At 48.7% G+C, this 24,972-nt stretch overlaps 9 protein-coding genes across 9 annotated transcripts; 3 read left to right on the forward strand and 6 right to left on the reverse strand.

Moving 5' to 3' along the window:
* Nucleotides 1-520: 520 nt before the first annotated feature.
* Nucleotides 521-1,769, reverse strand: BDV38DRAFT_271845 (metal homeostatis BSD2 family protein; the record flags this gene model as incomplete). Its single annotated transcript, XM_032057387.1, has 3 exons — nucleotides 521-1,099; nucleotides 1,175-1,645; nucleotides 1,746-1,769. 3 exons carry the CDS (start codon nucleotides 1,767-1,769, stop codon nucleotides 521-523), a joined length of 1,074 nt encoding a protein of 357 aa, XP_031912798.1.
* Nucleotides 1,770-2,100: 331 nt separating this feature from the next.
* BDV38DRAFT_249029 (ubiquinol-cytochrome c reductase complex assembly factor 2) lies at nucleotides 2,101-2,881 on the forward strand. Its single transcript, XM_032054784.1, has 2 exons — nucleotides 2,101-2,248; nucleotides 2,314-2,881. The coding sequence occupies exons 1-2, from the start codon at nucleotides 2,234-2,236 to the stop codon at nucleotides 2,683-2,685; spliced, it is 387 nt and encodes a 128-aa protein (XP_031912799.1). The 5' UTR covers nucleotides 2,101-2,233; the 3' UTR covers nucleotides 2,686-2,881.
* A 36-nt stretch (nucleotides 2,882-2,917) lies between these two features.
* Nucleotides 2,918-4,845, reverse strand: BDV38DRAFT_108296 (3-oxoacid CoA-transferase). The gene is made up of 3 exons (XM_032050930.1): nucleotides 4,649-4,845; nucleotides 3,412-4,591; nucleotides 2,918-3,340 (listed from the first exon to the last, which is right to left on the reverse strand). Exons 1-3 carry the CDS (start codon nucleotides 4,709-4,711, stop codon nucleotides 3,027-3,029), a joined length of 1,557 nt encoding a protein of 518 aa, XP_031912800.1. The 5' UTR covers nucleotides 4,712-4,845; the 3' UTR covers nucleotides 2,918-3,026.
* A 999-nt stretch (nucleotides 4,846-5,844) lies between these two features.
* Nucleotides 5,845-10,393, reverse strand: BDV38DRAFT_271847 (ubiquitin-specific protease UBP2; the record flags this gene model as incomplete). Its single annotated transcript, XM_032057388.1, has 13 exons — nucleotides 5,845-5,918; nucleotides 5,964-6,416; nucleotides 6,526-6,697; nucleotides 6,759-6,959; nucleotides 7,026-7,179; nucleotides 7,239-7,905; nucleotides 7,971-8,508; nucleotides 8,570-8,658; nucleotides 8,720-9,120; nucleotides 9,175-9,220; nucleotides 9,273-9,480; nucleotides 9,543-10,294; nucleotides 10,372-10,393. The coding sequence occupies 13 exons, from the start codon at nucleotides 10,391-10,393 to the stop codon at nucleotides 5,845-5,847; spliced, it is 3,777 nt and encodes a 1,258-aa protein (XP_031912801.1).
* A 151-nt stretch (nucleotides 10,394-10,544) lies between these two features.
* On the forward strand, nucleotides 10,545-11,916 carry BDV38DRAFT_108308 (Tim17/Tim22/Tim23/Pmp24 family protein). The gene is made up of 5 exons (XM_032050931.1): nucleotides 10,545-10,732; nucleotides 10,784-11,085; nucleotides 11,147-11,266; nucleotides 11,328-11,522; nucleotides 11,587-11,916. The coding sequence occupies exons 2-5, from the start codon at nucleotides 10,809-10,811 to the stop codon at nucleotides 11,679-11,681; spliced, it is 687 nt and encodes a 228-aa protein (XP_031912802.1). The 5' UTR covers nucleotides 10,545-10,732; nucleotides 10,784-10,808; the 3' UTR covers nucleotides 11,682-11,916.
* A 2,393-nt stretch (nucleotides 11,917-14,309) lies between these two features.
* BDV38DRAFT_249039 (uncharacterized protein) lies at nucleotides 14,310-14,835 on the reverse strand. The gene has a single exon (XM_032054785.1). It carries the CDS (start codon nucleotides 14,608-14,610, stop codon nucleotides 14,446-14,448), a length of 165 nt encoding a protein of 54 aa, XP_031912803.1. The 5' UTR covers nucleotides 14,611-14,835; the 3' UTR covers nucleotides 14,310-14,445.
* A 392-nt stretch (nucleotides 14,836-15,227) lies between these two features.
* On the forward strand, nucleotides 15,228-17,957 carry BDV38DRAFT_271848 (SLM1 family PH domain-containing protein; the record flags this gene model as incomplete). The annotated part of the gene is made up of 4 exons (XM_032057389.1): nucleotides 15,228-15,765; nucleotides 15,842-16,329; nucleotides 16,387-16,724; nucleotides 16,778-17,957. 4 exons carry the CDS (start codon nucleotides 15,228-15,230, stop codon nucleotides 17,955-17,957), a joined length of 2,544 nt encoding a protein of 847 aa, XP_031912804.1.
* Nucleotides 17,958-19,131: 1,174 nt separating this feature from the next.
* Nucleotides 19,132-20,153, reverse strand: BDV38DRAFT_249045 (uncharacterized protein). The gene is made up of 3 exons (XM_032054786.1): nucleotides 19,963-20,153; nucleotides 19,746-19,899; nucleotides 19,132-19,695 (listed from the first exon to the last, which is right to left on the reverse strand). Exon 3 carries the CDS (start codon nucleotides 19,470-19,472, stop codon nucleotides 19,260-19,262), a length of 213 nt encoding a protein of 70 aa, XP_031912805.1. The 5' UTR covers nucleotides 19,473-19,695; nucleotides 19,746-19,899; nucleotides 19,963-20,153; the 3' UTR covers nucleotides 19,132-19,259.
* Nucleotides 19,433-23,698, reverse strand: BDV38DRAFT_108455 (RNP domain protein). Its single transcript, XM_032050932.1, has 11 exons — nucleotides 23,614-23,698; nucleotides 22,504-22,526; nucleotides 21,296-21,644; nucleotides 21,145-21,197; nucleotides 21,000-21,007; nucleotides 20,845-20,938; nucleotides 20,654-20,785; nucleotides 20,525-20,576; nucleotides 19,963-20,417; nucleotides 19,746-19,899; nucleotides 19,433-19,695 (listed from the first exon to the last, which is right to left on the reverse strand). Exons 1-11 carry the CDS (start codon nucleotides 23,615-23,617, stop codon nucleotides 19,556-19,558), a joined length of 1,464 nt encoding a protein of 487 aa, XP_031912806.1. The 5' UTR covers nucleotides 23,618-23,698; the 3' UTR covers nucleotides 19,433-19,555.
* Nucleotides 23,699-24,972: the final 1,274 nt, after the last annotated feature.

Consider the following 24,972-nt stretch of genomic DNA (forward strand, 5'->3'; position numbering starts at 1 on the left):
CGTCGGACGGGCTGCGGAGTGCCGCCAAGAGCTGAGGACGAAAATCACTCTGCCATCGCTGGTCGTCGATCTAGACTTTTACGTACATCGTGAAGATAGTTGTGAAGAAGCGCTATTTCTCTGGTAGACGAGTAAATGTTAAAAATAGATATTAAGAGTTGGGAAGGCAAGGCGAGGAGGCAAAGAAAAAAGGGTTGTAGGGAAGGGGAAAAGGGAAAAAAGAAAAAAGAAAAAGGGTTGCCTGGCTGGCGAATGACACACACGCGTACAAAAGGATAACGATAGGGCATCAATGCCAAGTGCTATGTCTTTCAGATTTGGTATCTCTAATCAAATAGTTACAAGTGTTCCCATGCCCAAAGCAAATCGAAATGAGGACCTCACGTCCCATGGAATGTCCGTCGGGGGAATTAGCGCGCATTACCCATACAGAGCAAATTATAGCAGAAAAAAAAAAATTAACGCCTAGGCTCCAAGGCTCCAACCCGCCCAATGTTTTGCAGATCACTATGATGGTAACTTAAACAACGGTCTCTGTTCTTTCATTTGTCGCAATGATCGGCACAGGAAGGCCTCGGTCAGGACTTTGCAGCACCAGCTGCTCGTGGCGTCGGGCCCGTAGAAAGTCGCTGATAGCGCGGATTAAGATAAACCAACCAACAATCATGAGAACGTATGAAATCCATTCACTCGTGGAGATCCCAGATACACCGCCACCGCCGCCGTCACTCCCAGATCCATCGGTTACGGTGCTGGGGTCGAAATTATGACTGTTGGGATCTGGAGGTGTCACGTATTGGTCTGTACCATCGTCTGGTTTCGTATCACTTCCGCCTTTCATGTAGAATCCGTATTGTACGAGGGTAAGACCGAGACCAGCCCTACTTCCATTCTTCGCTGCATGCGTAGTATGGAGAAGGTAGGTCAGGAGAAAACCGACCAGTTGGAAGGACATGGAGATCATAGCGTTCCAGACAAATGAAAAGACGGACCCCACTGGCAACCCATCCACGTACACCTCGTCGGATGAGATCCCGGGGGCCAAAATCGTAGTCTCCCAGTACGGAGGGGTAGCGTCAGCAGCCGCCTCTTCATAGGACTATACACAAGGAGTTAGCATGGGATCAATAGAATACGCATTGTTCACCACACGAAACAGGAGGTAAATACACACCGGAGGGAGGTCTTCAGTTTTCTCCCCACGCTCCGGCTTAGCCGCCAGGTTTGCAAAGACACCGTCATTCGTCGAACGGATCACTCGGCTACCAGTACTGAAACTAGGTAGTATTGTCTGCCTCCTTTGCATCCCACCATGCTGCTCACTGGACTGTTGCCGTTCATTACCAACTCCAGATGAAGAACTAGCGGTCGCACTGCTGCCATCTGCCACTGGTCGCGATCCCGGCTGAGCCCGCATTAGTCGCTGACGGTCATCTGGCTCATCCGCTTCGGAGTCACTCTCGTCATCAAATGCGTCAGCCAGCGTCTGGTCTGCATCGTCGTTTAGGGGGTCGTCATGGAGAAGGCGTCTGGATGATGGAGAGGTGGAACGAGAGCGAAATGAGGGAGGGGGGGAGTTTGGTGTTCCCCGGAGAGGAATTGACGATTGTGATTGCGGTTGTTCATCTTCATCGTGGGCGTTTACCTAGAAATCACCAAATCAGCAACCCGTAACATAAATTTCACAGTATATCGGTAATTTTCATGGACCCTGCAACCAGTCCAGGGCGGTGGGCGACTCTTACCCTTTGATAGCGCTGCGAGCTCATGACGAGCTGAGCGAGGAAAGGAAATCCGGAAAGAGAGGGGAAGGGCGATAAAGAAAGTAGATCGGAGTTCACGACAGAGGCCTTATAGTATTACCAACAAAGAAGACAAGGAAGAAAGAGTGTCGGAGAGAAAGCGATGGTGAAGATGGAAAGGGATCGACTGTAGATGGAGGATGGGATGGAAATGAGGGCGATTACATGACGGAGTGGAGAGAGCGTCTACCAGTGGCTGAACCACCGCTGCTGCTGCCTGGGGCATTCCGCCCACCCCCCCGTGACTTGACTTTTTGCCGGCGTAGATCATATCAAATAATTTAGATATCGCTAACTCCGACAACCCATCGCAACACACTGAATCAATTGCATTCATCTGGAATAATCTCAGAGGCTTTCGGTTCTTCTACATTATTTTATATCTTCTAACAGACGCCTTTTCTCGCTCATCCATCACAGTCGCAACCATCATGTCCAAGCCACCGGTTAGTCTTGAATTGTTCCTGCAACCAAACTAGATCAACCAACAGTAACCTGACAACTGTTTTAGGCTCAAACTATCGCGCGCATCAATCACCTTCTCAAACACTGGCCCACTGATCATGTCCGCCCTTCAGCCGTCTCCGTTCAGACCTACCTTCAGTCCCACCTTCCTCAAACCTCAGAGAACGCTTCTAAGCAACCGCAACAACAGTCGTCACAATCGCCACCCCCGCCTCTGTCAGAAGCTTCGTTGAATGCGCTGTCGTCGTTGTTGGAAGATCGCTATGCCAGGCGGTATCCATTGCCTCCTAAGCTGCGGCGGCCGACAGGTAACCCGGACTACTATGACAATGTAATTAAAGAATTCTCAGAGGCTCCGACACGGGATTTTTGGGGGAGAGTGAGCGCGAGGTTGAAGGGTCTTTTCAGGTTTAGCTAGGGTGCTGCACTTTTGGCAATATTGGAAGTTAGGGTTGGATTGAGGAGTTTGTATACTTATGTTTCAATGTACTACTATTTATTGCGATGGGAATATAGGTCGCGGATAAGAGATTGTTTTCGCCGCTTCTCGGTTATCTTAATATCTTTTGGTGGGATAAATGTACAGTTATTGTCCAAGACATATTCATGAATAATTTAAACTATTTTGTTTAAGAAATGGTATATACAACAGATCACGTACCCGACATGACTTCACAAACTATACGCTCATAAATCCCATAATTTTCACGAATTGGTGACATCCGGACATGCAAACAGAAAGATTATTAAAGGACGTGATCACAGCATGGGCTTCACATCATCAGCAACCTTGAACGGAGCTTCTGTCTTGCTCCGGACCTCATCAACAGTGACACCGTCGGCAAGCTCAACCAGGGTAAGACCATCAGTGAAGTCAACATCAAAGACGCAGAGTTCAGTGATGATACGGCTGACACAAGTCTTGCCGGTCAAGGGGAACTCGCACTGCTTGACGATCTTAGGGTTGCCCTTCTTGTCCGTGTGCTCCATAGTCACAACCACCTTCGTAGCGGAGGGGTTGGAGACTAAATCCATAGCACCGCCAAAGCCCTTGATCTTACCGGGCAACATCCCTATCATGCCACCGTTAGTACAGACAGATACTAAAGCTTTACGCAGGATGATCGGGTACAAAAGAACTTACAGTTAGCCAAGTCACCTCTGGCGCTCACCTGCATGGCGCCCAGAATAGTCAAGTCGATTCTTCCCGAACGGATCATGCCGAAGGACTCGTCACTGCCAAAGCAAGCCGCACCGGGCGCAAGTGTAACCGTCTCTTTTCCGGCGTTGATAAGATCCGGGTCTTCCTGGCCCTTCTTAGGGTAGGGGCCCAATCCCAGAATACCGTTTTCAGACTGAAGCTGGACTTCCACGGAAGGATCGACGAAGTTGGGTGCCAGCATGGGCATACCGATACCCAGGTTTGCATACATCCCGTTCTTGAACTCCTTAGCCGCACGACGGACAATACGTTCACGCTTGGCGGCGGTGTCACCCTTGCCCAGGGCAGCAGTGTCCTCACCCTCCTCCTTGGCAAAGGTGTACTTCTCGATGTTCTTCGGCGTCGTGCTCTGAATAACACGCTTGACGTAGATACCGGGCAGGTGAATAGCAGCCGGCTCAATCTCACCGGGCTCAACGATGTGCTCGGCCTCAACGATGGTCATCTTAGCATTGCGGCCCATGGCCCCGTTGAAGTTCTGAGCAGCATAGCGGAACTGGCAGTTGCCCAACTTATCGGCTTTGTAAGCCTTAACGAAGGCATAGTCACCCTTGATAGACTCCTCCATGACATAACTCTTGCCATCAAAGACCTTGACATCGCGGGGCTCGCTCCGCAGAGCGACGGTGCCGTCAGCATTGTGCTTCAAAGGCAGCTCGCCTGTCTGCACAACCGTACCAAAAGCGGCAGGTGTGTAGAAAGCAGGGATTCCATGACCACCCGACCGACAACGCTCAGCCAAAGTGCCCTGTGGTGTCAACTCCAACTCAATCTCGCCTGTTAGGTACATGCGCTCGAAGGTCTTGTTCTCGCCCACATAGCTGGCAATCATCTTCGAGATTTGCTTGGATTGAAGAAGAAGGCCAAGGCCGGCTCCGTCCACACCGGCGTTGTTGCTGACCACCGTCAATCCGGTGATTGAAGAGTTCGCTCGCACAGCATTGATAAGAGTATCGGGTACACCACAGAGACCAAAACCACCTGCCAGGACGGTCGAGTTGGACTTCATATCCTTAATTGCTAATTCTGCAGAAGAGACGACCTTGTTGATCTCGGAGCGACGGACGCTGCTCGAGAATGCACGCGCAAGGAATCGTTGATGCTAGTAGGACATTCGTCAATATAATTCCGCCTCGACATCACGGACTGGGTACACTACCTTGCTCGGATCTGCAGAGAATTGCCGCGCAAGGCGCAGGCACGTTGCAACTTGTGAAGGCATGGTGAACTGAGAGCCTAACGGGGTTAGACGCGCAAAGAGCACTACAGTCTGCTGTTAAGAGTCGCAACTGATGAACTCAGGCGGTAGTCTTTTCGTGAATATATAAGAAATCACTGAGAAGTAGCAGATCAAGATGTTCCCAGTTGCGCTTATGAGCTAAGGAGCAGCGTGTTCGAACGGATATATACTGTCTTCGGAAACCAAGAGCGGCTTGCGCCGGAGGCGCGGAAGATACCCGTAACGGGTGTTATTAAACCCTTCCTTCATACCCCGGAATTTCCCCGCAATCGTTGGAGATCGGACAACAAGCTCTTATCCATCATTTGTTTTACTTATAGAAGTAACTACGCTTTCTTTGCACAGTACCCACCACAAAAGCATTTTGTAATTATTTATGCCTAATATCAATCCTATGAGCCTACAGCGCGTCAACTTCCGGAAGGGAAGCAGCATGTTGCACTGCCGATGTGGACTGCCGACGGCGGGCAATGTTCCGTTTCCGATCCGCGGCCCGCCCTTCGGATCTGCATCTAGCTGCAACCTGAGTCACGTGGCCAAATCAGAGACTCCCCCGAAGTATATATGAGACACAGACAAATGTCATTGTACATCATAGACAGTCGTAACTAATAGTATCACCCGCTATCTACAGGAACAATAAGTACTGACCCGCTGCTATGTATAAACAACAATAACTCAACATCACACAGCTGACACGAAGATTGTAAATGCCTGTTTGGGTGTCTTTTGGTCGATGTATGTATGCATGGCCACAGGGTCGGCCTAAGGCTTAAAAGTCCAATGCAATTCAAATTAAGTATGTCATCATTCGATCGAGCTCGGGAAGAATGGCGAGGACAAAAAGGTCGTCTTGATCAATGGATTTTTCCGTAGCCTTCACCTCGAAACAACATGTTTCGCTGAGAATAACCGCCAAACCTCATCTGCCCAGCATAGAAAGGATGACAAAGGCAGCATCATAAATCTAAGCGCACTAGGCACGGGACCACGGTCAGATGTCGCTGCACAGAGGGCCACCCAAGCTTAGCTGATTGAGCCAGCTACATCATCTAACCCTTTTCGTTTCAAAGGATTCAGTGTCGCGACTCCGCTCGGAAGCATTGTTTCAGAGCCTACCATTGCACATCATGGAAGTCAGTGTCTTTGTTTGACGGCCCTCTGCCAGTGACCTCGTCGCCCCCCACACCTGTGGGGCCCGTTTTATCTTCTATATGGTGGTTATCTTCCGTACCTGATGTGCCTTTGTCAGTCCATATCTCATTGTATGCTGGTGGGTTCATATCCACGTCTTCTGCAACTGTTGGCGCAGTAACCCCTTCCATAGGATTTCCTCCATCTGCGCTTGGTTGATCATCCGGAGAAGACTCGATTATCTCCCTGCAAAGAGGACTGACTAGACGGTCCTTCATAGTTGCATTGACATATACGAGGAAGTACGGAGTCGGGGGATTTTGGCGGTCCTGGCTCGTAAATATTTCATCCAGGTCATGCACTTCAGTGACATAGTTATCGTTATACTTCCGCCAAACATTCCGTTCAAAATCACAGATGTAAATGTAGTAGTGCCCGAATTCAACGGAGCCATGATGAACGAATACAGCATAGAGACGATAGGCCAAATGTTTGTAGTCAGCAAACTGACTTGAGATCATAGTTTGTAGATCCTTGATCTCTTGTTCGATATCTAGAAAACATGTGAGTATAATTGTTCAAAACAGTCGAACCATATGTCAAAACCATATAGGAACTTAGGTAAGATAGGGGCAAAGAAAGGCGAGTGCTGTGACACTTACAGCTCAGCTCTGCCCTCGCTATCTGGGAAAGTTGACTAAGCTCAGGTATAAGTTCTGGGTTGATAGGAACCGCATCTGCTGCGGTCTCGGGATCCTCTTTCATAGAATTCAGCTCTTCTAGCACACCCCTAGCATTGTCGAACAAGCTCGGTATGTCCAGGCCATCAGCCTCCTGTGAGGAGTCAGCACATCTCGTCACTTAGGATAGAAACCATTCTTCGTTTGGTCCATACACTTTGGCGTTGCAACTCTGTTTGGCGAGCCTCGAGTTTTCTTAACGTATTTTTCCATTCCCAACACTGGCGACGGCGATTCAAGATTTCGGGTTGTTGGGTGTCCATATACCGGTCAAGGTAGATAGTCTCCTTCAATTCTAAATGGTGGATGGACTTGAAGGAGCGCTTCTTGACAGGATCGAACTGGACACGCTGGACCTGAACTTGGAGAACTGGCGGCAGCTTGCTGATTGCACTAAACTGCTCCGCCACTGAATTATCTACGCTAACTTTCTGGACGTCAAAAGCACCGTCAATGGCAGCATAGATATCTCGCGATCCGGTCGCGACGTCGATCTTTATGTCACACCACCATTCTTCCTTTGATCGCACCCCTTCACTTGTTTGAATGTAGGATTTGGCTTTACCGTAAAACAAGCTATTGAGGGACAGCATAAGTTAACCCAGAGCATGCCTTAAATAGGTATCGAAACTCACTCTTTAACCTGATCGAGCTGCTCACCATCTGGAGCAAGCGAGATTGGCTTGATGGCGCATTGACTCTGGAACAACACATTATTGATTACTTCTGTCACATCCTGCTGAGCTCCAATCTCTACTTCCTCTATTAGTTGCCTTTGTGGATCAGGCTGCGGACCAGGCCGTGGAGGGACTGGAGGAGGCTGGCTAGACGGCTCATTCTGCTCAGGAGAAGCCGGTTTGTCGGATGGTTGGTACTCAACTGCCTCAGGGGTTATATCGTTCTGCGCGACCGTCTTTGTAGAATCTGTCCGTGGAGGCTCAGGTTCTTTGTCATTAGAGGGCGGGACTGTGGCATCGACCCTGGTGCTGTCAGAGACAAGAGTTGCCTCGCTATCAACATCGCTTGTCGTTAAGCGTTGGAGTTTCTCTGGCTCGGGAGCTATGGGCCCCTTGGCTTCACTTTCTGTAGTCGGCTGCGGGGGTCCGAGAGGTCCCATAACTGGAACACCATTGATTTCACCAAGAGCACTAGGTCTGATCCCAGACATCGTCGACCGGCGACGAATAGCGGCTTCGTTAGAAGGGCTGATCAGCGTCAGCCGCGCCAGCTCCTGGGTGGGAATAACATAAGTTGCTGGGGCAGTGATCATGTCGTTGAAAAGAGTTCGCAGTTCTCTAAGGACTAGAGCAGATAGTCGTGAGCTTCTTACATCGAACACGCGTACTCAAAACAAGAACATCACCTACACCGTTGGGACCGCTCAACCTCCTTTTGCGACACTTTGCGAGACCCCACCTGTTTTTGGCTCAATATGTCCTCATTTATATCCATTTTGAAATTCTCGAAGTCCAAAACCATATCACGGTATGGACGAATTGAAAAATAGAATTGCAACAGACTGTTGAGGTAGCAGGTATTGCCAATATTCTGCAGTCCGACTGGCCATTCGGCCAAGTTACGGTCAGGTTTAGTGGCGGAACCAGAAACCATGTTGCTCAGTAAAGGGCTATTCTTATCTTTCGCGATAATTCGCAGCGCCTGGTTGTAGTTTTCAGCTTGTGCTGGAGCTTCATCCACACAAATCGTGTATGCTGCCATAATTGCGCTCTCATCCACGGTGCGATCGGGTATTTGAAGGAGACGATAGGCATCAGCGACGTCCATCTCACCTGCAGTCATCTCGCCTGTCTTGAGAAAATGATTTAAGGCTTCCGATTTTCGCTCCTCAGCTAGCAGCTGAACTGCACGGCGAGCAAGATCCCGGCTCGATGGATTGTCATTAACCTTGAGTGAAGTTAGCGAACAAAAGACTCAACAGTAGATTTCAGGCTTGAAAAGAAAATACTTTAGCTGTGTAAACTGCCATGACAAAGTCATCAGGTGTATCAGCGCTAACGCCAAGGAAAACCCGGGCCTGCTCAGCAGTTGACACCCCTATCGCCGTTAGTTAACTCATTGAAAATCATTTTTTCTGGTCGGGTCAACTCAGTCGTACTTTCTTCCGCTGCTGCCTTGATCCGCTCACTACGCCTGCTGTCTCCTATCCTCCATAGTTGTCTGCGGGTCTCAGTCTCCTGGACAGCAGTAGTGGCACCTAGATAAGCATAAAATTTCCCAATTATGCTGTCTTCTGTGAGTCGCTGGTCATCGTGACTTAGACCAAAGTACTTGTAGGCATCAACCACGTCCTCTTCGGTGTATTTCCCTTCAGAGTAGGCTACCTGAACTGCCTGGTCTATAAGAGAGCCATCTTCCCCTCCTCTGAGGGTTCCGATTGCCTTCAGACACTTTAGGTAGACAGGAGTCCTAGCAGGATCCACCGAGACTTGTCGGTTAAAGGCCTCGACGATGGAAGAAGCGGCCATGTCCTCAACGACACCCAGGTCTTCATAGTAACTGTTGCATGATCAGCATTCGTTCATAAGGGCGCAATTCTCAGATGAGACACACGGTTGAGGAGCCATCTGAAATTCACTTGATCGTGAGGCCTTCGGGTCTGAATATCATTAGCATGAATGCTATGGTAGGAGGTGCTGGTCTACACCTACAGTCCAAAGAGTCCAACGCATAGAGGAGATCGTTGAAGACCGGTTGACGATTAAACTCTAGCTGGTGGCCCTTCTTCTCCATCACTGGCCTCTGTTCTATGAGAGCTGTAAGTTCGTGTATAACGTCATCGAGAAATATCTTGAGCTGGTCGCGATAGGGAAACTCTGCCCACGGATTCGGTCGAGGAGGTTCCCAAAAGCCTTCATTCTGGTCAAAGCATTAATCACGATGAAAATTGCAAGGACATGTTACAGTACAAGTTTACAAACCTTAGAGCTAAATCCCAGGAATTCTAACAGGTCTTTGCAAGGCTTCCCTTCAACTCCGAAACACGTCATAAATCGTTTGTTAACCGCTGAGATTGACTTGCTCTGTTGGCTATCAAGGAGAGCGTTGCTGATATATGTACGCAAGTTCAGCAAGACATTGATAGGTGCGGGCGGAGCAACTCCTTCCAGACGGTCAGGATGGGCTGCAAATGCCTCGCTCGCGCGCTCTCGCAGCGCTTCGGGGTCTATCAACAGTCGCACCTGGTCATCATTAAGGACAGGTGAGGCGAACCGCACAGATACTGCAACGGAGCAGGATAGATATGAACACTCATAATGAAATGTCTCCAACATCTGTCCCTTGGGGCTGACTTCTTCCGGCGTGGCGCCGCCTCTGTACTTTCCGGACCTATATACCAGATGATGTACGTGGTCTGAAAATCTCGCGCTAGGTTGACCAATACCGGGCGTAGAGCTCACATCAACTTGCATATGATAACGACACCTCAAGCACACGGCCGATATCTTCGTAGGGGCTCCAGTATTGCTTTGCTCCGACTGAGGGACATAACTTTGGGCTGGTTTCGATACAAAGTTATGGCGACATGCCACCGATGAGATGTGCTCTAGCGGTCCATTGTAGTATTCAGGAAACACTGGCGGGACGTCCGCGAGCAGATTGCGGCCGGTCGCTGGAAGGTGAGCAGGATCATATTCGTATATATCTTGTACAAGACGGGGGGCGGTCTTGCCTAGTCGTCGGTTTGTCCATGTTAGTACCGTGTGCATGGTAAAGCAATGCGCTCCCGCATCGGGCGAAGCTACATACCTGACCGTTGAAAGGACGTCATGGGGACGCTCGTTTGAGCTCACAGTTGGCGGGGATCAGGCTGAGGGATCCAGAGTTATTCAAAGAAATTTTTCCATAAAGATAGGTTTTAATATTTTGCTCTTAGAGGTAGATCAGCAGTGATTGATCACCTGAAAGCCAAGAAATCATCCGATTCTAATAGAATGAGCGTTGACAGTTGGACTGGCGGGGAGCCTACTGCAGTTGGAGCAAGCGGGCGGCAACTTTGGTGATGGATTCACCACCACCGACGCAGTTGACTTTTGAGATCGTTTCGAAAGAAGGAACGTTTACTATAGATCAGAAATTAAATACCTCAAAGAAAGGGACCAACAAAGTCGTATGGCGAACAAAGCCATCTGTGCTGCCATCACTAAACATGAAGCTCTAGGAAAGCCCGAGGAAGGCGGTGTCGCATGGCAGAAACCGCGACTTCCCAAAATCCCAGCGAACCGTCTGAACGACTCGCCTACTCCAAGCAGAAGCCCATTCCAGATTCAACCGCCACCATGGCTGGACATACTGAAGATCACAGCTACCATCCTAAGGATGCGATCCAGGCGACAATGAAGACCACCATGCTCACTGGTGGGGTGGGTCTCTTCGCCTCGGCAGTTCAGAACACCCTCACCAGGAAGAACGTTGGGCCATTCGGTGTCTTCGTGAGAAGCGGCAGCACAATCGGTGTCTTCGGTATGGATGTAATTGGAATCGGCCAGTGTTAGGCTCGACTTTGCTGACAATTGTTATCCAGCGGCAATGGGAGGTACCTATGAGTTCGTGAAGACAGCGTCCGCCAACCTGCGGGAGAAGGAGGATCACTGGAACGTCGCATTGGGTGGTTTCTTCTCTGGTGCAATCTTGGGTCTACGAGGTCTGTGTCCATATCCTCTCTCAATTTGCAATTGCGTCCCGTTATTCTGACAGTTATGCAGCTCGGACTTTCCCCGCCCTTCTCGGTTACGGTGCTGCACTGGCAACCGCCATGGGCACTTTCGAATACACCGGCGGATCGTTGTGGGGTTACAAGAAGAACGCCGATATTGACGAGTTTGAGCGTCGGGAGCAATTGCGGAAGTCATACAGAACCTCCGGCGAGCAGACCCTTGCCGAGTTGGGAGAGGGACGAGGTATGTACATCAAATCCGGCATGGCTTCGATAGCAAGGTACATTATCGCTGATGTGAGCTATAGGACTCTATGGCCCTGGCTACGCCGAGAGGCGGGCACAGAGAATCAAGGAAGCATACGGTATCGAGGTCCCCACATCCCAGGCTCCCGCTTCATGAATATAGTTTAGTTTCCAGGTCTCTTTCCAATCTGCCGATTCCCAGTATCCTTGTGTAAAATTACCCTTATATGTCGAACACGTTTAGCTAGCAACTTTGGCAAAATTCTCTACTGGAGATTGCATTATTTTTGGGTCATGTTTTCTCTGTTGATATTTTTCAATCGCTTGACCAACATGAACGTAGGAGCAGGGGTGCGGCGTGACTACATTTCTGGCGCAAGGGACAAATTGCGCCCAACCAACACATTATATGCTGGACTCTGTACGCCATGCCATGCTTCAATGTGCATTCTGATTATAATTAGAATGAAGCAGCGAGGGAGGCTGGAAACCAGCGGTGGCCTATCTACAAGAATATGCGACAAGGACCAACCCCATGCTCGGGGGGATCAACCGCATGTCCTAAAATAGAGCAAACGCAAGTCACCCATTGAAACAATTATAGGCCCTAGACCATTAAGCTTCCTAATGTTGATATCAGCTTGTAGAGGCACTATCTATGTACGGTGGTACGGTACATCTCCAGTATCCATAACGGAGTCTGGAGCGAGATCGACCAATCACATTGTGGATTTATCAAATCACTTCAGCCTTAATATTCAGGTATCCCCCCAGCTGGCGGTTGACCTAAGGATAATGTAAGAGACAGCGGAAACCCGGAACGTCTATTCATATGATCTATGGAACTGACAGAACGCTGTCAATCTATTGAAGCAAACTCAAGGGATGCACGGTCGATGCAGGGGAAAAGTCAGGGGATATGATATCATCCCTCCTTGACTCGCCGCCATAACCCTACAGCATTATGCAGACAACCTTGGTTGCAAATACCTCCCTATCATTGATTTCGGGGGGGGGGGGGTGTATGTATACACATGATGGGTGGCGGTGGTTTCTGTGGTACGATACTAGGAGATGTAACTCCATGAATCAGACCAGCAGGTTTTGCGACAGGGTTGACTAATCACAGCTAATCTGCAAGGTCTGTCACACTCTCAGACCTTTCTGAGGGATCTCATGAAAAGAAGTAAACATGAATAAGGGAGTGGGTGGAGGAGCTAAAGAGTCTATTGCGAAAAGGGGGACGGTCATGGAAACATCATCCTTCGCTTCGATACAATTAGTAGTATTACGGAGTAGAATATGTACTTTTGTCACTATACTCGGTACTATACTAGCTAGTTAACTCCTACAACTTAGTCAGGTATGGGAGAGAAAATTCAATTAGGAGTATTTCTGTAACTATGAACGGGAATCTGCCCGAACCAGTCTTCTGGAAACCTTCCGGCTTGATCGACATGGAAAGCGATGAACCGTGCATGACGTCGAAATCGAAGGTTTTTATTTTTTTTTTCCTTGTCCTTTTCACTTCTCGAGAGTCTTATTGTAATTGCAGCCTCATCGCTGCCTGAAAAGGAAGTCAAGAGCACGGCCCGAATATCTCCTTTTTCTTTCTTAACCTATAGGAGTGTGTCAAATTAGTGGAGATATTGCCACTGGACGGAAGGAAGAAAAAGGGGGGGGGGGGGGGAAGGACGAGAAACCAAAGCGAAGAGATGAAGAACAATTATGCAGACGCTAGGAAGAATTCAGTCGATGATGATTTCCTTCGTATGATTAAATTCGATCCACTGGGAGATGGGTCGGGATATTTGATTGGCGTATTGATTGATATGAACCAAAGGGGGGGAACCATAGCCACAGGTCAGTCTCATCAACTGATGACCCAGCCACTGTCCACTCGGTCCCAGGGGAGCGAATTGATTTGAGAAACCTGGTGAATGGTGACGATGACGATGGATAATATTTCTTTTTGATTTGGACTAATTCACGACATCCTGTAATTATTCGCCTCGCTCGATCTGGGGAATTGTTTCTGTCTGGTTGGATATTGATTAAATCAATATAGGCTCGACACTACTGCATACTCCTGAATCAACCCCAGCAGAAAACATGGTTCGTTACTGGTGAACAGGCAACGGCATTTATTTAATAATAGAAATGGTAATCAAACTAGCATTCTCTGACCTAGTACGTACGCTTTCTAAGACTAAGAGAAATAGCATACTTAATAAGAGGAAAAGGAGGATACAAATTTGACATGGGACATGGCATGGGTCCTAAAGTACGAGTTATACCGACCTCACTAACCCTGAGTTGGTAACATGATTATTTGACGTATTGTCCAGTGCATAGGGAGCGGTGGTCAAGGATTTACTCCATAATCTTCTTTGATTTATTTATTCTCTTTTCATCCAGACAATACGGTGTAGAGATTGGCAGGAGAACGACTCGTAGCAGGACAGAGAGTTAAGTACTTGAGGTAAGTAAGCTAATTAATTCGTTACTATACTTTTGAATTTTATTATTCTCGTTCAGCTGCCATCCTTTACTGCTGTAGGTTGAAAATATTTTCTACCTCGGTATGTCATTATTACTTTGCCATTCCATGGATGCGCCTCTCTCTCTCTCTCTCTCTCTTCTACTCTCTTCTTAGGTCTCCTCTTGTTTCTTTCCTAATCAAAAAATCCTCGTGAAGTCACGCCGAAGATTGGTTAGGGTCCGGGGAGTCCGTTCCACTGTTTTGGGGAACCAGTAGTAAAGTAGTTCTTGGTCGTCATAACGTCGCATCTGCCTTGAAGTTCTTTTTCGCCGGGCGTAGACGTCATCCGGAACCGTCCAAGGCTTTTTAACCAGATAGTACTTAGTAGAGAACCCCCTCACTCTCAGCTGGTTGGATTTTGGTCATAATTAATTATTAACTACAATCGTACTTTTTGACTTCCTCGATGCCTCTTTTCTCCTTTACAACCACAACTCAAATCTCGCATGATCTGGTTTTCCTTCCCGGCCAAAAAGACGGCTATCCTGATTATTGATCCCATCCCAGCGCCGAATCCTTTAATAGTAGACCCGGTGGGGCACATTCTAATGAGGGATCGGCCGTGACTACTGCCGGACAGAGTACGACGACAGCGACACTATCGCCGAAAGATTAGGAGGTCGTTACCCTTTTCCTTGAACTCCCCGCAAACAGTTCGCTCCAGACCCTCTCTGGACGCTTTCTAGTTCAAGGAGGTCACGTCCCAAACTCCCGTTCGCTGGGTAACCAATTCCAGAAAACCGTTTCTGGTGGTATATCTTGGGAATTAGGACATTACCCGATCTGGACCTTTTTTTTAAAATTATCACTCTCCTTTTTTTTTTTTTTTTTCCCTTTTTTATTCCTCAAATCTCATATAGGTTTTCTTTTTTTACTTTTCTCTGGTTGATCCTTTTCTCCTATTCCCCTTCTTTTTGTCTTCTAGAAAAGCGACACCCTCTTGAGCACTACTCCATACATATACATCCATACATACGTCTCTGGTTATACTTCTCACCAAAATTCTCGGCCCGCATCGACCATCCGTCGGACTTTAGGCACACCTCTTTTCTTGATCACGGGCCTGGTTTGCACCGCCCAATTGCTCGCCCTGTTGAAAGCCATTCGCCGCCGCCCCCCTCCCCCTCCTCCCCCTCCTCTTCTTCTTCTACCCTATCAATCATGGCCACAGTGGTCCGGTCGCAGACACCGCTGCAAGACACTTACGGCGCCATCTCACAGCCCGCACATTCCATATTCTCAGGTCAGGGCTATGGCTCGCGGTCCGCCTCTAGACCAAATTCCTTTATAGCCTCCAACTCCGGCTACAACCTTGCTTCTGGTGCTGTCGCGGAGCCCCCGGTCACTCACAACGGTCGATTTCATGAGGAGTTCGATGTCGCCAGCCAACGTGGTTCCGTCGTTTTCGAAGGCCCGTCAGCCGCCGCCGTACAGCGTTCCGCATCTCAGATGTCCAACTCCCGTTCCGCGACACCCACGCGATCCGGTACTTTGAAAAAGAAGTCCTCCCTCAGCAAGAGAGGCAGTATGCGACGCAGCGGGAGTAAGAGAAGCCTGCGCGCCGGAAGTGTCAGGAGTCTAGTCTTGGGCGATAAGGAGAAGTATAGCGTCGACGGCGCCGAAGATCAGAATAGCGCATTCTACATCCCTGTTCCTACGAATGGGAACCCGACGGAGGTTTTGGCAGATCGCTTTCAAGGTAAGGCTTTTCTGTAGCACACAGCACAGCTGTATACCCTTTGTGCACAGGAATCTGTGTTTCTGACATACATCAGCTTGGCGCAAGGTCCTCAAGGATCTCATTGTGTTCTTTAAAGAACTCCAGAAATCCTACGAAACTCGATCCAAGCTGTTCATGTCGGCGTCAAATATCATCAACAATTCCGCGTTGCCCCCCACGTTTCTCAAATCTGGCGGCCTTGCAGATGCGACCGATATTTTGCGGAATTTCCATAAACAGGCGTATCAGGAAGCGAGCAAAGCTGCTGAGGTGGAAAACGAGTTGGTCGCTCAGCTAATGGGACTCCGAAACGACCTGCAAAAGAAAACCAAGGAGATCAGGAGCCTTTCGGGCGATTTTCGAAACTCGGTAGATAAGGAAGTCGACGCCACCCGCAAATCGATCCGTCATCTGCACGAAGCCCTAGGTCTGGTCGACACGGATCCAGCGGCCACGGCAGGAAAAGGAGACCCGTTTATCGTCCGTTTGAGTGTCGACAAGCAGATTGAAAAGCAGATTGAAGAAGAAAACTATTTGCATAGGGTATGGGCCCTACCCTGAAGGGTAACATTGACATATAGTTGCTAACGTGTGATGCAGGCGTTTTTGAATTTGGAAAACTCTGGTCGCGAATTGGAATCTATCGTGGTTAGCGAAATCCAGAAGGCGTACAAAACTTACGCCAACATCCTCACACGGGAAGCCGACGAGGCGTACGATGCCGCGGAGAAGCTTCGAGCAGGGCCCATCTCGATGCCGCACGACCACGAGTGGAACTCGTTCATCGCAGAGACCGACGAGCTAGTCGATCCACGAGTGCCCCTTCGGGATGTAGAGAATATCTCTTACCCTGGTAAAGACCATCCCGCCGCTGTAGAGGTCAGATCCGGTATGCTCGAACGTAAGAGCAAATATCTCAAGAGCTACACGCCTGGCTGGTGGGTCCCGTCATTCCCTTCTCAACGTTGTTCTTGTCACTAACTCGACACAGGTATGTCCTGTCTCCGACTCATCTTCATGAGTTCAAGTCAGCCGATCGAGTGGCATGGCAGACACCCGTGATGTCCCTGTATCTCCCGGAGCAAAAGCTTGGTTCTCATTCGCAGCCGGACTCCACCTCCCATAAATTCATGTTGAAAGGGCGACAGACGGGAACAATGCACCGAGGCCACTCATGGGTCTTCCGTGCCGAGTCGCACGAGACGATGAAGGCGTGGTACGAAGACGTCGAAAGCCTGATCTCCAAGACCGGTGAGGCAAGGAATGCGTTTGTCAGGAGACATGTGCGCACTGTAAGTGGTGCAAGTTACGGGCGGACGTCCACAAGCAGTGATAGGGTTATGGATGAGGATGAAGCGGATCGCACACCTTACTCGGCAGGATCAATGGTTTTAAACCAAGAACGCCCAGCATCCCAACCGCGTGAACCGGGCGGCCGTTTCCCCAGTGATGTGCATATAGACCGCCATTTACAGGCCCCATTGTCGCCGTCAAGTGGAGAGAGCTCCGGCGAGAGAGATCTATTAGCGGCCGTCGGATCATTGCCTGATGCCAAATCCCCTCTCCAAAGCACACGTCACTCCATATCTGAACGCGACATGGATGTAGACCAGGTGCAGCCTTCACGTCAGGTGGGTGAAGCCACGCGCCAACCTTTCGAGAGACACGACAGCTATTATGGCGCTTGGATGAACACGGCCGGCCATCAGAAGCAAATGCAGGCTCAGCAAATCTATGATAACACTCAAGATACTACCGGATTTGAGAGAGATCATATGGCTCCCAACTTGATTGCAGGATTGAAGACAACCAATTCTCGTGATCACTCTCTGACACGACAGAGAATTCGGGGCGAAAGCACCTCGACTGTGCCTACCACTACAAATGTGACAGATCACACTTTCAACACTGTCCCCACCTCGATAGACGAGAGACCGGAATCAATCTCACACGGATCCGATGTACCTATGACTGATAGCTGGAACAAAGGACAAGGACCTCCCTCCGTCCGTACAGCTTCATCAGCCACAGCAGTGCCCATCAACGCTCCTCGTTCAGGCGTTGTCGAGTCGAACGAGGGCAGGCGTCCTCCCGCTCAAACCAAAAACAGCGTGTCCACCCTCGAGCTCAAGATTCCGGGTCACTACCCACCAGCCAACGTCCCAGCATAGCTGCTTGGATGGCCATTACAGTTGGTTCCACCGGCAGGTGAACTAATCTCACCTGTCACATTTCAATTCTTCTGTAAATATTTTTACAACTACCGACCAGTAGCATGTATGTCTCCTGACATACATGCTCATTCACTCCCTTGTTACAGTCTGCGTCCTTTTTTTATTTTTATTTTTTTTTCCTTTGTTGTGACGTCTTCCCTTTGTTTTTAACGATCAATCAGTTTTCCCATGCATGAAGAAAACACAAAGAATGATCATTTCTGGCGTTTTGAGTCCACAAGGTTGGACACATGATCGGATAAGCAGGCGTACAGGTACCAGGTACAGGATCAGTATCCACGGAATTCACAAGTTAGGGCGTGGGTCAAGGGTTTCATAGGTCTCAGGGGAAAGGGGTGCGTGGTTATGTTATGGGGTTATGCGATTTCCTTTGTTCGAATTTCCTTTTGTCTCGTCTTGCTTGAGTTTCAGGTTCATCAATATTTCTCTTCGTCTGTATCATATTATATTCCCCCTTTCTGTTATTCCGCGGGCGTTTTTTCGGTTACCCTCAAGTTCGAGTCCATTTTGTCTTTCTAATCGAAGATCCAGAGACGGATGTTCGAATGCGATGCTTCGGCTTTGGCTTTTATGCGATCGAATTATTAGATCGGTTGATTTGCTTTGCGCTTTGTTCAATGAGTGGTTATGACTTATAAAAAGAAAATCTTAGGTTATGCGTGAAATATCATTATGTTGGGATGAAGTTCTATAGTCATTTAGTCAAAAGTCTAGGACGTAAGCTGTTCATGATTAGTTTAAACTTGTAGACAAAATAAAGTGGTATGTGTTTTATATATTCCAGTGACTTGAGAGCAGGATAAATATAACCACGGGTTCTGCAGACGACATCACTGTTATGGAGTACCGGAACTAAACCCGAGTCTTATTGGGGTCTCTGCAGAGATTGGAAGTGTATAGGAAGTAACAGTCTTACTAGCTTTGTTGCATGATTCCGCGGTATACCAGCCTATGTAGTTTATATACCTTGTACGTCTATAGGGTAGGGAGGCTTTCTCTAATGTACTAAGGTGCCCTTGTGACCCACTTACGTAGGTTCCAGCAGTGGCTACTGAAATATATAATGATGGGAAATACCGGATGATAGAGTGTGGGTAATGTGACCGATTAAATGGAAAAACTAAGGCCGCGAACGGCGAGAATATTGGCATTGGCGTAACACTAAACGACCGGGTATTGCAATTTCTACCAAAGCCAACTCGAAAATGAAGTAAGGAGCCTCTCCAGAACCGAAATCTTCTAGTGGAAACCCCACCCAAGCTGTGGGATACAGAGGACAGCCAGACCATGATTAATCACAAACTTACCCGTAGAAGAACATAAAGCAAGCAGAATCAAGGTCCGATTTGTCCCACAAAACCAGATCGCCAGAGAAGAAAACAAACAAGACAAAAACAGAGGCATGAAAAGCGGTAGAATAGCATCATCGCGTCCACACGAATACTTGGTCATGGAATCATTTGACCGGGGAGTAATTACATCGCATACTTTTCGACCTCATCGGTCCGTCGAAAGGGGGAAAGAATACGATACTATTACATGATCTGGTCTTGTGTGATACCGCCAGTGGGCTCGGCACCCTCCATGACGTCTCCGGGGCCAGCACCTGCATTCATGTACTTGACGAAAGTGATGCCGAGCGGACGGCCACCGTATTGATAACCGGTGAACTTGGCTATACGAACGTCAGTGGTTGCATTGGAAGATACAGCCTAGAAAACATACCAATCGCAGTTTCTGCTGTCTCTGCGTTGTCAAACTGGACCACACCCGTGCCGCGAGAGCGACCATTGGGCTCGTACTGAATCTCCGCACGATCTACCTTTCCAATAGTCGAGAACAGATCGACCAGATCTTCGTTGCAGGTAGACCAGGGCAGCTATGATGACCACACATCAGTACACGGATCCACGATGATAGTTGGGCGTGAAAGGAGGCTTACGTTGCGGACATAGATAACTGGGCCCTTCTCGCCTCCGGAGGTTGCAAAGTCCGTGAACGGGTTGGGGGGCACCGAAGGGACACCCTCGAAGCCAGGGCCACCACCACCACCACCGCCGCCGCCGCCAGCAGGACCACCGTAGCCACCACCGTAGCCACCACGACCTCCGAATCCGCCAAAGCCGCCACGGCCACCGCCGAAGCCGCCACGACCACCGAATCCACCACGGCCAAAGCCACCACCGAAGCCACCGCGGCCTCCAAATCCGCCCGGTCCGGCACCGGCAAAGCGATCCTCACGAACCTCCAAAGCCCGACCCTGCCAGTCGTAGCCATTGAACTGCTGGATAGCATTACGGGCATCATCAGGGGATTCAAAGGCGACAATGCCGGAACCCTTGGGACGTCCAGTAGCATCGGTGTGAACATCGGCACGGATGACGGCGCCTTGCTGAGCTGTAAAGTGTTCTTGGGTCAATCACGAATTCAAATTCCGGATATAGAATGGGAGTGAAGGTGGGCAAACGAGGCCGTTTGGAGGGAAGCCTCTGTATTGCACTTACCTGCTTGGCGGAAAAGATCCTTCAGGTCCTGCCAGCCAACATTGAATGGAAGCTAAACGTGCCTAAGTCAATATCTCTGCCGTGCGTGATCTCGCATTACTTCCAAGGTATCAAGAGGGGACAACAAACATTGGACACGTAGAGCTGTCTTCCACCAGCTCCACCGCCGTAACCACCACCAAAACCGCCGCGGCCACCACCGCCGCCGCCGAAATCCCCACGAGAAGGGCCACCGGTGAAACGAGGTTCGGGTTCACGGTCCTGAGATCTGTCAGTACATGGGAGAGCCCGCTGTGGAGGCCTTGAAGGGCTCGACATACCTCGCGAACGTAAACTAGACGACCCATAAGGTTCTGGTTGCTGAGCGTGTTGACCGCATTTTGCGCTTGCTCCCTGGTCGCGTATTCCACAATCCTAATCGACGATCAGTAATGCCTTCCTGGTGAACGTAATGGGGCGTCGTGCAGAAACCTACCCGCATCCCTACAGTATCCCGGACGGCCAGGCCCAGCCCGTCAACCCAAACAGTCCATCAAAACGAACCAACAGGGGAAATGGAAAAAAAAAGCCAGAAACACAAAGGGGAAAAGGAACCAGCCACACTACGCATTGGCGCCCACCTTCGACATTCCATTGGGAAGTAATAAGACGTCGGCAAAGATGACCTCACCAGCTGTACGGCGCGGAAAGATAGTCCCCCTCCAAGTCAGCCACGGATTCCAATCCAACAAAAAGCGCATCACGCATCCGACACAATATGACCCTGCTCACCCTGTCTCATAAAGTCTTTCAAGTGATGCCACTTGACATCGTAGGAAAGGTTTCCCACATAGACCCGACGGTCTTGTTGGGAAGACTCGCGCACTGCTTGCATCATTTGTTCTTTGGCGACAGCGCGGTCCTCAAACGATCTCGGAGGAGGCGGGTAGCTGCTGCGTCCACCGTAACCAGAACCAGAATGTCCTCCAGACGCGCCTGGTGCAGTACTCATAGGCGACCGGGAACGGCGTTCACTGCGGCGATAATCGTCACGACTCCGAGAGCGACTCCGAGGCGAATAGGAGCGACGGCTACGTCGAGGGCTGCGCGAACGACGACGGGGTGAACGAGACCTCTCGCGCTGCGCGTGGTCAGTATCGTAGTAATCGGCCGGCATCGACACAGGTGGGAGGAGGAAAAGAGAAGAAAAAGGAAAAGAAAGAAAAAGGGATAGGAATGGCTAGAAAAGGATGATGGCGAGTGAATGGTGAATGAGATCTGCACGGTGGCTTTCCAGGGTTGCAATTGGATGTTCCGACACCTTGGGACCGAAGGCAGCCTTCACACCCATTGAATTCCGGGAGAGAAAGCCAGGTCAGGTGACGTGGCCGAGGACGGGGACGGGGCGCTTAACAAAGCAATGGAGTAAGAATGGTGAATGGAGGACCCGGAGGACGGGACCCGCGAGACAGGTGGGGAGTTTCCTTCAGACCTCAAGCTAATGCACTGCCACCAGGGTGCCTTCTCTCTCTTCTGATTGTTGGTTTGGAAAACAACAACAACAAAAACAAAAAAAGGGTTGACAATACCTGATAATTTTTCCGTTCAAAAAATGAGGTCGCTGAACAAGAAAGCTAAAAAAAAAAAAAAAAAAAAAGACATCAAAAGTATGAGAACAAAACCATCCGATGTGATTGTTTTATGTTGCTTTAGGATACCAAAGTGGTGAGATCTGGAGCCCAAACGTCCACCGTCCAAAACCGGCTGGTATACTTGGAAGCCTCCACTAGCCCATGGTCACCCCCCAACCGGTACGGATAGGTTGTGATTTCTTGGGTGGACCAGTTCTTGCGCAAAAACGAGACAATTTAACAACATCGGGCAGGGCGAAAAAAAAGAAAAAAAAAAAAAAAAAAAAAAGAAAAGAGAAGAGAGCCATCATCATAAGGGTGATATCAAAACGATGCAAGATCGAACAGTGTGGAGGGGACAATACTTACTTGATATGGTCGATAAACGTCAGCTGCAGATTATACCTTAAACGTAAGCAACGAGTTTGACGATCCTCAGAACACGAGGAAATCAAAGCAAGAAGACAAAGAAAATACCAGTAATGACACGGATGGGGGATTCAGAAACAGAGGAACGATTAGAGAGTAAGAAGAGAGAGAAGAAAGAAAGGTGTTGCGAGAGTGTGAGAGAAGAGGTGAAGGAGGGTAACGGCGGGGTGTGAGGGAAGAACAAAAAAGCAAAGGAGCAGGGTAAAAAAAAAAGAAAGGAAAAGGCAAAGGGTAAAGGGTAAGAAAAAAAAAAACAAATAGGGCAACGAGAAAAGCAATGAATGCGAATGGGATGCGCCCGTCCAAGTCAGTCCAGTCTGTCAGACCTTCACTCGGGAGGACAGGATGAAAGGAGCACGCGGTATGATTGGTGTTCCCGTGGGAAACCGAAATGCACGCCTTTCTGCCCGGTGGATAGCTTTGGGTAATCAAATAAGTCAGAAGAGGTTTAGATGGACTGACCCTTCTTTTGACCTCCGAGGAGCCGGCTTAGGGACCGGGATGGGAGGGGGTGGACGATGATGGGTGGAGAGTAAGGCTACTAGTCCAAGGCACGGCATAAGAGGGGAAAGGGACAAAGTCAAAAAAAGGGACGGCCGGTTCCTACAGTAGTGGGAAGCCCGGAAGTGAGGTGACCTTTCATGACTGACGCGGATGTGCAGTAGCTATCAAACGGCCAAGAAGGGGAGGGAGAGAGAAACCAGGGCAAGTATGGCAGGTGTCAGTCTTCAAGTGGGTATGGGAGGATCAATTGGGTTCTAGAAAACCATTGAAACCCATCATTCTAGATTACAAGACAAACGGAAGGTGTGGGAATGTAAACAATGTGACATAAGGACATGGGGATGGGGGTGCTGATGTTGATGAGATGTTTTGATAGACACCCAGAATGATAGTAATCATCCTGATAAAAAAAACAAACCTCAACAAACAGTCATGGAATCATGCAGATAAGCAAATGCATGAGATAAAACAGAAGATAATACTGCTAGTAAAACGAAAATACCAATAAAGAAAAAGCACTAAAGGAAAAAGAACTAAGTCACCCACCCATGACAGTCTGTGATGCTGCAATCAAGAGGGGGAGAGAATGGGGAAGGAGAATGAGAGGAGGAGAGGAGTTGTTGTGTTGTCTGGAAGGTCTGGACTGTTGTCACTGGAGAATGTCGATGCTGAATGGGCGGATGCTCAACACCCAAACCGGATTCCAGAGCAAATCAGAAGGACGAAGAGAGAAAAAAGGGGAGTAGAGGAAAAGGGAAAATAGAAAAACAAATTAAAAAAAAATCAATAATATTGATTGGAAAATAAAAAAATTAAAAAAAAAAACAAAAACGGAGAACCTCCGGAAAGTTCAGTCGACACTGTAATATTGGCAGGGGTGAGATGGTTGCAAGTTGGCCTTTCTTTTCTTAATCTCACTCTCCTCGACCGGTCAATGTTAACTTCCACGCGGGGGTGGGTAATAAGACCTGGGGAAAAGGAAGGGGGAAATTAATGAAGACAATGAGAAGTGGAAGAGAGGAGAGGGAGAGAAGCAAGAGACAAAGACTTACATTAATTTTATGCCGACGGAGGAAATGAAATGAAAGGCGGCAGGGACAAACTATTAAGAGACTCCGTAATCATGCGTTCAACATCGTCCCCATCGCAGATGAAATGAAGATGCAGCCTGACTGTCATCCTGATGAAATCAACAATCGATCAGCCATGGATATATTATTTAATTCTCGTTTATCTCCTCCCCATGTCACTCGTCATCTATCACTGGGATCAAACTCTGCAGGGCAGTGGCAGTAAATACTACTACTGGAGACTTAGCCTGCAAATTGAACCTTTAGCATTGTTCTTAGGCTCTATACATATATATATATATATTGTTTTTATCTCTTTGCGCTCATGCTTATTTATACATTGTTATCTGAATTGAGCCTTCTCATCAGATGTGATAGGAAGATGTTCCTAAATAGGAAATCAGCTATATAACTCGTGATCGAATCCTTCTACCTTGGCTTCTAGATCTTAGATAATCACCTGAAGCCTGTCTCTAACTAACTAGTGACTATATATCATGAATTAATTCAACACTATATTAACCTGGAATAACCCCATGGAGATCGATATGCATCCGAGAGATTCTATGAGTTCTCCATCACCAGTTGATGATCACACATGCACGCATACATGCAATTGGCCATGAACTCATTCCTCCAATAGTTAGTACAACCCGATAAGAACATCCATGAACACCCAATCATCCCAATAGCCCTCCATCTCCAAAAATTAAAGCAACAAATAGAAATGACAGAATTTAACATTCCAAAAATCCCTGGTACCTCAGAAAGCAACCCACAATTGTACATCATCTGACAAGAAGGAGGTTTAACCTAACTCCAGTCAACTTCCAAT

This window comes from Aspergillus pseudotamarii (assembly GCF_009193445.1).
Source record: "Aspergillus pseudotamarii strain CBS 117625 unplaced genomic scaffold BDV38scaffold_32, whole genome shotgun sequence".
NCBI lineage: Eukaryota > Fungi > Ascomycota > Eurotiomycetes > Eurotiales > Aspergillaceae > Aspergillus > Aspergillus pseudotamarii.